Source organism: Arctopsyche grandis, chromosome 3 (assembly GCF_051622035.1).
Source record: "Arctopsyche grandis isolate Sample6627 chromosome 3, ASM5162203v2, whole genome shotgun sequence".
NCBI classification, from domain to species: Eukaryota; Metazoa; Arthropoda; class Insecta; order Trichoptera; family Hydropsychidae; genus Arctopsyche; species Arctopsyche grandis.
The window spans coordinates 12,145,564-12,159,369 of record NC_135357.1 but is presented as its reverse complement, the minus strand read 5'-3'; the positions used below and the strand labels follow the sequence as shown (position 1 = coordinate 12,159,369).

At 36.0% G+C, this 13,806-nt stretch overlaps 1 protein-coding gene across 1 annotated transcript; it reads right to left on the bottom strand.

The window, feature by feature from the left end:
- Positions 1–844: 844 nt before the first annotated feature.
- On the bottom strand, positions 845–3,910 carry LOC143909111 (uncharacterized). The gene has a single exon (XM_077427013.1). The coding sequence runs from the start codon at positions 3,908–3,910 to the stop codon at positions 845–847; it is 3,066 nt and encodes a 1,021-aa protein (XP_077283139.1).
- Between the last annotated feature and the right edge of the window lie 9,896 nt (positions 3,911–13,806).

Here is a 13,806-nt window from a genome sequence, read left to right as displayed (position 1 = left end):
AATTAGTAAAAAATAAAATGAGTAAAAAATAATTAAACAATTATTTAAATATTTGTTTTAACATGCATAATATCATAAAAAAACTATGTGTAGTGGACTGTATATAACTGAAATGAATTATTTGAAAAGTCTCATTGTAGAAATGAAATAGTTTGTTTATTGTTTATATTTTTGATGTTTATTTGTTTATTTTTATTTTGACATTTATTTGTTTATGTTTATTATTTTGAAGTTTGTTTGTTTTTAAATATTATTTTCAATTTTAATGCACTTTCACACTATTATTTTTACATACATGTATATATATATATATATATATATATATATATATATATATATATATATATATATATTTTTTTTATCACTAAATAACCTTTGCACTAATGGATGTATCTTGGAGATGGCCTTCCTCGGAAGGCAGATGAAAGAAGCTCTGGATATGGCCTTCCTCTGAAGGCAGATGAGCTGCTGATGATATGCTAACATACAGGAGATGTCTCTCCCAGTAGAAAGTTGAGATGCTGACGTCCAGAAGATGTGTCTCCCAGAAGATAGATGAAATGCAGATATTCAGAAGTTGTTCCTCCTAGAAGTCAGTTGAGATGCCGACATTCAGAAGATGTCTCTCCCAGAAGACAGATGATCTGCCGTCACTCCCAGAAAACGGATGATGATGTTTAAATCAGGAGATTGACTTTCCCCAGAACAGAAGTATTGATGACATCCGGAACAATGACCTTCCCAGACAGATGTGCTGTTGACTGGTCTTTCCGAAAGCAAGAACTGTTGAGCACTGGAAGTTGACCTTTGTTAAAAAGGGCAATGATGTGTTGAGATAAAAATATTATTCTTTTTCAGAACATGATGATAAGTTGTTGTCATCGATGGGAAGAACAGCCAATTTGGAAATGGCCCTTCTCGTGATTCCGTTTTTTGTTGTTAATTCTGCTACTCTGATTAATCTGTCTCCGCCTGGATAGATTTGTCTGACTCTGCCTAAAGCCCATGCAGTTGTTAGCAGTCCCTCTTCTTTTATCACAACTAAATCTCCAATTTTTTGTTGTTTCCATTTATTTCTTATTTGTAATGCCGAAATGTAATCCAGTGACCATCTATTCCAAAATTCAGAAGTTGCCTTGGTCATCTGAAGATATTGATGTTTGATATTAGTGGTTTCTATTACTCTTGATTGAGGAATGGCCAATAATGGTCGTCCAATTAAGAAATGACCGGGAGTCAAAGGATTAAGGTCTTTAGGATCATTTGATATGGGTGTAAGAGGACGGGAGTTTAGACATGCTTCTATCTGTGCAATTACAGTTGCCAATGATTCGAACGTTAAATTTACTGAATTTATTATTCTTTTTAGATGATACTTCAATTGTTTAACGGCCGATTCCCAAATATCTCCCATGTGAGGTGATCGAGGCGGAATAAAATTCCATTGAATGCCTTCCGTAAACGCATAACTAATTATTTGATTAAAGGAATTTTCTGAAAATAAATTCTGCAATATTCGTCCTAGTTCTCGCTTGGCTCCGACAAAATTTGTCCCGTTGTCCGACCACATGATAGCTGGCTTTCCGCGACGCGCGACAAATCGTTTAAAACAATTCAAAAACGCAACTGTAGTTAAATCGCTAACAACTTCCATGTGTACTGCTTTTGTTACGAAACAGATAAAAATGCAAACATAACATTTGGTGATTTTGGAGTTTCTCAAAGTTCCATTCTTAATTGCAAATGGACCGGCATAATCAACCCCGTAATGATGAAAAGGAGGTTTTGGAATTATTCGAGACGATGGTAAGTCACCCATCAATTGACCTATAATAATAGGTTTACTCTTAAAACATGTGATACATTTACGTAATGTTCCTTTAATGGTGTTTGTTCCATTTAAAAGCCAGTATTTTTTAATGGTATTTGTTCCAGTAAAAGCCAGTAATCTTTTCTCCGCCACACATAAAGAATTACCTAAATCATTTGGTGAGCTTTTAAATGGTAATTTAACTGAGAATCTCCCTGATGGTAGTCTCGAAACATTATCTTTGAAATGTTGTTCAGATTTGGTTTCCTCTGACGATCTCGGAAGTATTTCTGGTACTTCTTCAATTTCCCATAATTGCTTTACTTGATTGTTTAATTTCGCTATTGATAAGTTACATGTAATTGATGATGATTTTAATGTTGGAATCCTTCCGGAAATAATCCACCCAAATTCTGTTTCGAACATGGTGGGCTGATTCTGCCCTAAATCTACTTTCTCTGTCTTTAATGTTTTCCAAAATATGTGTGCTCCGAGCAAAACGTCAATTTGACCTGGTTTATGCCAATATTTATCGGACATGTTGATATTTTTAGGAATATTTAAAATCGATTTATTTATATTTTCGTTTGGCAACATTCCGGTAATTGAATTTAAAATTAAGAATGTGATATCCGATGAAAAATTAGAGACTTCTGAATTAATTATTGTATTTATTGAATTTGTTGTGTTTGTTGTCACACCTTGCAGCATAGTTATTGGTATGTGGACATGATTCTGTTTTATTTTCAAATTCCTAGCTAATTTGGCTGTAATATAATTAGTTTGAGATCCTGGATCTAGTAGAGCTCTACACTTATGAAATTTTCCGTCATGATCCTTTAAAAGAACTGAGGCGGTAGCTAGTAAGGCGTTGTGAAATGTACCTATGTTTGTATATGTTTGAGGAGAGAAGTTTGTTTCTTCAACAATAGATGTTTGTGGGATATGTAATAGTGTATGATGAGCCCTATTGCAATCTTTACAAGTGAATTTTGAATGACAGTTTTCCCACATGTGACCACTATTAAGACATCTAAAACATAATTTCTTTTCTGTAGCAGATCGTCGTCTCTCTAGTGGCGTTTGTTTTGTTAAAATTGGACAGCTAGCTGTAAAATGTTCTCGATCGCAAAAGTGACAACGTTTTTTTTTAATACTTTCAAAATTTCTAGTTTGTCTATTATATGTTCTTACAGAAAAATCATTATTATTTTGATAAACTGGTTTTGAATTACTTGCATCTATTGATTGTAGTACTGAGCAACGATTTTCTAAAAAATTTTTTAATGAATCATAAGCTGGCATGTCTTTGTTTGGTAAGGTATTCTCCCATTCGATTTGCATTCGTACGGGTAACTTAGATAATACTATGCATATTAATATGCTATCCCAGTGCTTTATTGGTTGTCCCATTGTTTGTAATGTTCGTATATTTATCGTTATTTCGTCAATTAAATGACGTAAATCTGTGTAATTTTCCCTTTGAATTGCCCTTAAGTTAAACATTGAATTTATTTTTGTTTTAATTATCATCCTAGAATGATTATATCGCTCTACTAACAGTTCCCACGCGATGGTGTAATTTTCTTCCGTATTTTCTAGTCCTTGAATGACTTGCATAGCTGAACCTTGTAGTGATTTTTTAAGATAAGCAAGTTTTGATATATTATTTAGATCAGAATTATTATGAATAAGTGAAATGAACATGTCTCTGAATTCACCCCAGGATTCTTGGGTGCCAGTGAAATTAGGTACATTTAGGGGACATAAATTAGTTACGTTTGTTTCCGAAAAAAAAATTTTTTTTTGTTTTACGATTTGTCTTGATCTATCATCAATCATATGATTAGCCATATCCGTGAATTCATCATAAGCCTTAAAATATCTGTTTTCATGCATATCTCTATCTTGTTCATTTTCAAAATCACCCAAATTTATACCCAACTGTGCCTCTTCGAATTTTCCTTTATAAGTTTCTACCAGTGATACCTTACGCTGAATTACACCCAAATTTGGACAATCTTTTAATTCTTTTATAGCCTTTGACAGAATTTCATATGCTTTGGATCTATTTTTTTTTAATACTTCGTAACTAGCCATGATGTTGAGAAAAAAAGTAATAATAATAAAATAACTTGATTATTATAGATGTGTGAAAATGTGATGTTTCGATTTATTCGGTTATTGTTGTAATGTTGTGTATTTTCTAGAATGTTGCAAGTATAAATTGTTGTAAAAGTATACTATATCTATTTTATCGTCGTGAAATTTCATTTACGAAAATTAAAGTAACTGTTCATTTATAATCTATATTTATTTAGTAAATTTACAGTTTTACTAATTTAACTTAAACTTTATAATTGGATTCCTAAATTAATTTATTTATCTCGTACTTATATGTACATACATATGTATAATTGTCACCTGTTTAAAATGACAAACATGTACATGTAATCGATCTACGCGACTCACGTACAATATTTAGAACAATGTGACAAATCTGTCCCAAAAGGAGAACTGTTCAATATTCAAATTGAACAACAGAAAACTATTTAAAAAAATTCCATATTCGCACGAAAGCGTGAAATACTTAACAAATACCTAATACCGCTCAAGATCATTCACCTTCATGAAGTCAGAATTGAGGGCATTAGTATTTAAAGTTACTGGATTTCTATGAAATTACCAACTCGTGAATCTAACAAAGCTCAAGATCGTTCGTATTCACGAAGTCAGAATTGAGGAAGTTAGTATTCAGAAGCAGCTGAATATTCGCACGAAAGCGTGAAATACTTAATAAACACCTAATACCGCTCAAGATCATTCACATTCATGAAGTCAGAATTGAGGGCATTAGTATTTAAAATTACTGGATTTCTATGAAATTCCCAACTTGTGAATCTAACAAAGCTCAAGATCGTTCGTATTCACGAAGTCAGAATTGAGGAAGTTAGTATTCAGAAGCAGCTGAATATTCGCGAACGTGAACAATAATCGTAACTTTTCTATATAATAATTAGAATTAAATGATAATACAAAAAAAAGAAACAATCGTTCACGCGAAAGCATTCATGGAGGAAATTATTATTTTATGTATTTAAAACTGTATCATCAGTAAAATTTTTGGCAACCCTAACGCACAGAAGCAGAAATATGTATACACAATGGAATAAATGTGACAATAATTCGGACAGAAAGGAGTGATCATTGACTTATGTTGGCTCTTGCAGATAAAATCATGCAATCCGTTTCGAAGGACCATGGAAAATTACGTAATTGAGTAATAATGACTCCTTTCTTGTCGGTTTTACTTTCCTTTATTACAAGAAATAGAAGAGGGACTGCCGGCTGGTGTATGGTGATTGGCACATCACCTATTGAATGTTTAACTGATACTAACTATTAAATGAACGCAGTGCACCGTTGGTAGCCCTCTGTTTATACATTTATATTAAATATTAGGTGGGGAGCGACCATAACAACATGAAGATTGTCCAGTCAGGTTAGGTTGGGTTAGGTTTGGTGAGGTTAGAAAGTTTTGTGGATATTTCTGCATTGTCAAATTCTTTGATTTCGGTGATGGATAGGTTAGGTTGGGTTAGGTTTGTTGAGGTAAGCACGTATTGTGTATATTTTTGCAATGTTGAATCCATTGATTTCGGTGATGGTTAGGTTAGGTTGGGTAAGGTTTTGTGAGGTAAGCACGTTTAGTGTTAATTTTTGTTATGTCGAATTCATTGTTTTCGGTGATGGTTAGGTTAGGTTGGGTTAGGTTTGGTGAGGTTAGCAAGTTTTGTGGATATTTCTGCATTGTCAAATTCTTTGATTTCGGTGATGGATAGGTTAGGTTGGGTTAGGTTTGGTGAGTTAAGCTCGTTTTGTGGATATTTTGGCAATGTCGAATTCTTCGATTTCGGTGATGGTTAGGTTAGGTTGGGTTAGGTTTGGTGAGGTTAGCAAGTTTAGTGTATATTTTTGCAATGTCCACTTCTATGATTTCGGTGATGGTTTGTTTGGGTTGGGTTAGGTTTGTGGTGAAGTTAGCACGTTTTGTGTATTATTTTGCAATGTGGAATTCATTGATTTCCGTGATGGTTAGGTTAGGTTGGATTAGGTTTGGTGAGGTTAGCACGTTTTGTGGATATTTTGGCATTGTCGATTTCTTTGATTTCGGTGATGGTTAGGTTAGGTTGGGTTAGGTTTGGTGAGGTTAGCAAGTTTTGTTTATATTTTTGCAATGTCGAATTCATTTATTTCCGTGATGATTAGGTTAGGTTGGGTTAGGTTTGGTAAGGTTAGCTCGTTTTTTTGATATTTTGGCAAATTCGAATTCTTCGATTTCGGTGATGGTTAGGTTAGGTTGGGTTAGGTTTGTTGAGGTTAGCACGTTTAGAGTATATTTTTGTAATGTCGAATTCATTGTTTTCGGTGATGGTTTGGTTAAGTTGGGTTGGGTTTCGTGAGGTTAGCGAGTTTTGTGAAAATCATACAATCTGGAATTCATTGATTCTGGTGTTGGTTGTGTAAGGTTGGATTAAGTTTCGTGAAGTAAGCACGTTTTGTGGATATTTTGGCAATGTCGAATTCTTTGATTTCGGTGATGGTTAGGTTAGGTTGGGTTAGTTTGGTGAGGTTAGCAAGTTTAGTTTATATTTTTGCAATGTCGAATTCACTGATTTCCGTGATGATTAGGTTAGGTTGGGTTAGGTTTGGTAAGGTTAGCTCGTTTTTTTGATATTTTGGCAAATTCGAATTCTTCGATTTCGGTGATGGTTAGGTTAGGTTGGGTTAGGTTTGGTGAGGTTAGCACGTTTAGTGTATATTTTTGTAATGTCGAATTCATTGTTTTCGGTGATGGTTTGGTTAGGTTGGGTTGGGTTTCGTGAGGTTAGCGAGTTTTGTGAAAATCATACAATCTGGAATTCATTGATTCCGGTGTAGGTAAGGTAAGGTTGGGTTAAGTTTCGTGAAGTGAGAACGTTTTGTGTATATTTTTGCAATGCCAATTCTTTGATTTCGGTGATAGTTAGGTTAGGTTGGGTTAGGTTTGGTGAGGTTAGCACGTTTTGTGGATATTTTGGCAATGTCGAATTCTTTGATTTCGGTGATGGTTAGGTTAGGTTGGGTTAGGTTTGGTGAGGTTAGCAAGTTTTGTTTATATTTTTGCAATGTCGAATTCATTGATTTCCGTGATAATTAGGTTAGGTTGGGTTAGGTTTGTTAAGGTTAGCTCGTTTTTTGTATTTTTTGGCAATGTCGAATTCTTCGATTTCGGTGATGGTTAGGTTAGGTTGGGTTAGGTTTGGTGAGGTAATCACGTTTTGTGGATATTTTGGCAATGTCGAATTCTTTGATTTCTGTGATGGTTAGTTAAGGTTGGGTTAGGTTTGGTGAGGTAAGCTCGTTTTGTGGATATTTTGGCAATGTTGAATTTTTCGATTTTGGTGATGGTTAGGTTAGGTTGGGTTAGGTTGGTGAGGTAAGCACGTTTTGTGGATATTTAAGAAATGTCGAATTCGTTGATTTCGGTGATGGTAAGGTTAGGTTAGGTTAGGTTAGGTTAGGTAAGGTTAGGTTTCGTGAGGTTAGCAAGTTTTGTGAAAATCATACAATCTGGAATTCATTGATTCCGTTGTTAGTTGGGTAAGGTTGGGTTAAGTTTCGTGAAGTAAGCACGTTTTTATATATTTTTGCAATGGCCAATTCTTTGATTTCGGTGATGGTAAGACTAGGTTGGGTTAGGTTTGGTGTGGTAAGCACGTTTTGTGGATATTTTGGCAATGTCAAATTCTTTGATTTCGGTGATGGTTAGGTAAGGTTGGGTTAAGTATCGTGAAGTAAGAACGTTTTGTGTATATTTTTGCAATGCCAATTCTTTGATTTCGGTGATAGATAGGTAAGGTTGGGTTAGGTTTGGTGAGGTTAGCACGTTTTGTGTATTAATTTGCAATGTCGAATTCCTTGATTTCCGTGATGGTTAGGTTAGGTTGGGTTAGGTTTGGTGAGGTTAGCAAGTTTTGTTTATATTTTTGCAATGTCGAATTCATTGATTTCCGTGATAATTAGGTTAGGTTGGGTAAGGTTTGTTAAGGTTAGCTCGTTTTTTGTATTTTTTGGCAATGTCGAATTCTTCGATTTCGGTGATGGTTAGGTAAGGTTGGGTAAGGTTTTGTGAGGTTAGCACGTTTAGTGTTTATTTTAGTAATGTCAAATTCATTGTTTTCGGTGATGGTTAGGTTAGGTTGGGTTAGGTTTGGTGAGTTAAGCTCGTTTTGTGGATATTTTGGCAATGTCGAATTCTTCGATTTCGGTGATGGTTAGGTTAGGTTGGGTTAGGTTTGGTGAGGTAATCACGTTTTGTGGATATTTTGGCAATGTCGAATTCTTTGATTTCTGTGATGGTTAGTTAAGGTTGGGTTAGGTTTGGTGAGGTAAGCTCGTTTTGTGGATATTTTGGCAATGTCAAATTCTTTGATTTCGGTGATGGTTAGGTAAGGTTGGGTTAAGTATCGTGAATTATAACGTTTTGTGTATATTTTTGCAATGCCAATTCTTTGATTTCGGTGATAGTTAGGTTAGGTTGGGTTAGGTTTGGTGAGGTTAGCACGTTTTGTGTATTAATTTGCAATGTCGAATTCCTTGATTTCCGTGATGGTTAGGTTAGGTTGGGTTAGGTTTGGTGAGTTAAGCTCGTTTTGTGGATATTTTGGCAATGTTGAATTTTTCGATTTTGGTGATGGTTAGGTTAGGTTGGGTTAGGTTGGTGAGGTAAGCACGTTTTGTGGATATTTTGGCAATGTCGAATTCGTTGATTTCGGTGATGGTAAGGTTAGGTTGGGTTAGGTTTGGTGAGGTAATCACGTTTTGTGGATATTTTGGCAATGTCGAATTCTTTGATTTCTGTGATGGTTAGTTAAGGTTGGGTTAGGTTTGGTGAGGTAAGCTCGTTTTGTGGATATTTTGGCAATGTTGAATTTTTCGATTTTGGTGATGGTTAGGTAAGGTTGGGTTAGGTTGGTGAGGTAAGCACGTTTTGTGGATATTTTGGCAATGTCGAATTCGTTGATTTCGGTGATGGTAAGGTTAGGTTAGGTAAGGTTAGGTTAGGTAAGGTTAGGTTTCGTGAGGTTAGCAAGTTTTGTGAAAATCATACAATCTGGAATTCATTGATTCCGTTGTTAGTTGGGTAAGGTTGGGTTAAGTTTCGTGAAGTAAGCACGTTTTTATATATTTTTGCAATGGCCAATTCTTTGATTTCGGTGATGGTTAGGTTAGGTTGGGTTAGGTTTGGTGAGTTAAGCTCGTTTTGTGGATATTTTGGCAATGTTGAATTTTTCGATTTTGGTGATGGTTAGGTTAGGTTGGGTTAGGTTGGTGAGGTAAGCACGTTTTGTGGATATTTTGGCAATGTCGAATTCGTTGATTTCGGTGATGGTAAGGTTAGGTTGGGTTAGGTTTCGTGAGGTTAGCAAGTTTTGTGAAAATCATACAATCTGGAATTCATTGATTCCGTTGTTAGTTGGGTAAGGTTAGGTTAGGTTTGTTAAGGTTAGCTCGTTTTTTGTATTTTTTGGCAATGTCGAATTCTTCGATTTCGGTGATGGTTAGGTTAGGTTGGGTTAGGTTTGGTGAGGTAATCACGTTTTGTGGATATTTTGGCAATGTCGAATTCTTTGATTTCTGTGATGGTTAGTTAAGGTTGGGTTAGGTTTGGTGAGGTAAGCTCGTTTTGTGGATATTTTGGCAATGTTGAATTTTTCGATTTTGGTGATGGTTAGGTTAGGTTGGGTTAGGTTGGTGAGGTAAGCACGTTTTGTGGATATTTTGGCAATGTCGAATTCGTTGATTTCGGTGATGGTAAGGTTAGGTTAGGTTAGGTAAGGTTAGGTAAGGTTAGGTTTCGTGAGGTTAGCAAGTTTTGTGAAAATCATACAATCTGGAATTCATTGATTCCGTTGTTAGTTGGGTAAGGTTGGGTTAAGTTTCGTGAAGTAAGCACGTTTTTATATATTTTTGCAATGGCCAATTCTTTGATTTCGGTGATGGTTAGGCTAGGTTGGGTTAGGTTTGGTGTGGTAAGCACGTTTTGTGGATATTTTGGCAATGTCAAATTCTTTGATTTCGGTGATGGTTAGGTAAGGTTGGGTTAAGTATCGTGAATTATAACGTTTTGTGTATATTTTTGCAATGCCAATTCTTTGATTTCGGTGATAGTTAGGTTAGGTTGGGTTAGGTTTGGTGAGGTTAGCACGTTTTGTGTATTAATTTGCAATGTCGAATTCCTTGATTTCCGTGATGGTTAGGTTAGGTTGGGTTAGGTTTGGTGAGTTAAGCTCGTTTTGTGGATATTTTGGCAATGTTGAATTTTTCGATTTTGGTGATGGTTAGGTTAGGTTGGGTTAGGTTGGTGAGGTAAGCACGTTTTGTGGATATTTTGGCAATGTCGAATTCTTTGATTTCTGTGATGGTTAGTTAAGGTTGGGTTAGGTTTGGTGAGGTAAGCTCGTTTTGTGGATATTTTGGCAGTGTTGAATTTTTCGATTTTGGTGATGGTTAGGTAAGGTTGGGTTAGGTTGGTGAGGTAAGCACGTTTTGTGGATATTTTGGCAATGTCGAATTCGTTGATTTCGGTGATGGTAAGGTTAGGTTAGGTTAGGTTAGGTTAGGTAAGGTTAGGTTTCGTGAGGTTAGCAAGTTTTGTGAAAATCATACAATCTGGAATTCATTGATTCCGTTGTTAGTTGGGTAAGGTTGGGTTAAGTTTCGTGAAGTAAGCACGTTTTAATATATTTTTGCAATGGCCAATTCTTTGATTTCGGTGATGGTTAGGTTAGGTTGGGTTAGGTTTGGTGAGTTAAGCTCGTTTTGTGGATATTTTGGCAATGTTGAATTTTTCGATTTTGGTGATGGTTAGGTTAGGTTGGGTTAGGTTGGTGAGGTAAGCACGTTTTGTGGATATTTTGGCAATGTCGAATTCGTTGATTTCGGTGATGGTAAGGTTAGGTTAGGTTAGGTAAGGTTAGGTAAGGTTAGGTTTCGTGAGGTTAGCAAGTTTTGTGAAAATCATACAATCTGGAATTCATTGATTCCGTTGTTAGTTGGGTAAGGTTGGGTTAAGTTTCGTGAAGTAAGCACGTTTTTATATATTTTTGCAATGGCCAATTCTTTGATTTCGGTGATGGTTAGGCTAGGTTGGGTTAGGTTTGGTGTGGTAAGCACGTTTTGTGGATATTTTGGCAATGTCAAATTCTTTGATTTCGGTGATGGTTAGGTAAGGTTGGGTTAAGTATCGTGAATTATAACGTTTTGTGTATATTTTTGCAATGCCAATTCTTTGATTTCGGTGATAGTAAGGTTAGGTTGGGTTAGGTTTGGTGAGGTTAGCACGTTTTGTGTATTAATTTGCAATGTCGAATTCCTTGATTTCCGTGATGGTTAGGTTAGGTTGGGTTAGGTTTGGTGAGTTAAGCTCGTTTTGTGGATATTTTGGCAATGTTGAATTTTTCGATTTTGGTGATGGTTAGGTTAGGTTGGGTTAGGTTGGTGAGGTAAGCACGTTTTGTGGATATTTTGGCAATGTCGAATTCGTTGATTTCGGTGATGGTAAGGTTAGGTTAGGTTAGGTAAGGTTAGGTAAGGTTAGGTTTCGTGAGGTTAGCAAGTTTTGTGAAAATCATACAATCTGGAATTCATTGATTCCGTTGTTAGTTGGGTAAGGTTGGGTTAAGTTTCGTGAAGTAAGCACGTTTTTATATATTTTTGCAATGGCCAATTCTTTGATTTCGGTGATGGTAAGACTAGGTTGGGTTAGGTTTGGTGTGGTAAGCACGTTTTGTGGATATTTTGGCAATGTCAAATTCTTTGATTTCGGTGATGGTTAGGTAAGGTTGGGTTAAGTATCGTGAAGTAAGAACGTTTTGTGTATATTTTTGCAATGCCAATTCTTTGATTTCGGTGATAGTTAGGTAAGGTTGGGTTAGGTTTGGTGAGGTTAGCACGTTTTGTGTATTAATTTGCAATGTCGAATTCCTTGATTTCCGTGATGGTTAGGTTAGGTTGGGTTAGGTTTGGTGAGGTTAGCAAGTTTTGTTTATATTTTTGCAATGTCGAATTCATTGATTTCCGTGATAATTAGGTTAGGTTGGGTTAGGTTTGTTAAGGTTAGCTCGTTTTTTGTATTTTTTGGCAATGTCGAATTCTTCGATTTCGGTGATGGTTAGGTAAGGTTGGGTAAGGTTTTGTGAGGTTAGCACGTTTAGTGTTTATTTTAGTAATGTCAAATTCATTGTTTTCGGTGATGGTTAGGTTAGGTTGGGTTAGGTTTGGTGAGTTAAGCTCGTTTTGTGGATATTTTGGCAATGTCGAATTCTTCGATTTCGGTGATGGTTAGGTTAGGTTGGGTTAGGTTTGGTGAGGTAATCACGTTTTGTGGATATTTTGGCAATGTCGAATTCTTTGATTTCTGTGATGGTTAGTTAAGGTTGGGTTAGGTTTGGTGAGGTAAGCTCGTTTTGTGGATATTTTGGCAATGTCAAATTCTTTGATTTCGGTGATGGTTAGGTAAGGTTGGGTTAAGTATCGTGAATTATAACGTTTTGTGTATATTTTTGCAATGCCAATTCTTTGATTTCGGTGATAGTTAGGTTAGGTTGGGTTAGGTTTGGTGAGGTTAGCACGTTTTGTGTATTAATTTGCAATGTCGAATTCCTTGATTTCCGTGATGGTTAGGTTAGGTTGGGTTAGGTTTGGTGAGTTAAGCTCGTTTTGTGGATATTTTGGCAATGTTGAATTTTTCGATTTTGGTGATGGTTAGGTTAGGTTGGGTTAGGTTGGTGAGGTAAGCACGTTTTGTGGATATTTTGGCAATGTCGAATTCGTTGATTTCGGTGATGGTAAGGTTAGGTTGGGTTAGGTTTGGTGAGGTAATCACGTTTTGTGGATATTTTGGCAATGTCGAATTCTTTGATTTCTGTGATGGTTAGTTAAGGTTGGGTTAGGTTTGGTGAGGTAAGCTCGTTTTGTGGATATTTTGGCAATGTTGAATTTTTCGATTTTGGTGATGGTTAGGTAAGGTTGGGTTAGTTTGGTGAGGTAAGCACGTTTTGTGGATATTTTGGCAATGTCGAATTCGTTGATTTCGGTGATGGTAAGGTTAGGTTAGGTTAGGTTAGGTTAGGTAAGGTTAGGTTTCGTGAGGTTAGCAAGTTTTGTGAAAATCATACAATCTGGAATTCATTGATTCCGTTGTTAGTTGGGTAAGGTTGGGTTAAGTTTCGTGAAGTAAGCACGTTTTAATATATTTTTGCAATGGCCAATTCTTTGATTTCGGTGATGGTTAGGTTAGGTTGGGTTAGGTTTGGTGAGTTAAGCTCGTTTTGTGGATATTTTGGCAATGTTGAATTTTTCGATTTTGGTGATGGTTAGGTTAGGTTGGGTTAGGTTGGTGAGGTAAGCACGTTTTGTGGATATTTTGGCAATGTCGAATTCGTTGATTTCGGTGATGGTAAGGTTAGGTTGGGTTAGGTTTCGTGAGGTTAGCAAGTTTTGTGAAAATCATACAATCTGGAATTCATTGATTCCGTTGTTAGTTGGGTAAGGTTAGGTTAGGTTTGTTAAGGTTAGCTCGTTTTTTGTATTTTTTGGCAATGTCGAATTCTTCGATTTCGGTGATGGTTAGGTTAGGTTGGGTTAGGTTTGGTGAGGTAATCACGTTTTGTGGATATTTTGGCAATGTCGAATTCTTTGATTTCTGTGATGGTTAGTTAAGGTTGGGTTAGGTTTGGTGAGGTAAGCTCGTTTTGTGGATATTTTGGCAATGTTGAATTTTTCGATTTTGGTGATGGTTAGGTTAGGTTGGGTTAGGTTGGTGAGGTAAGCACGTTTTGTGGATATTTTGGCAATGTCGAATTCGTTGATTTCGGTGATGGTAAGGTTAGGTTAGGTTAGGTAAGGTTAGGTAAGGTTAGGTTTCGTGAGGTTAGCAAGTTTTGTGAAAA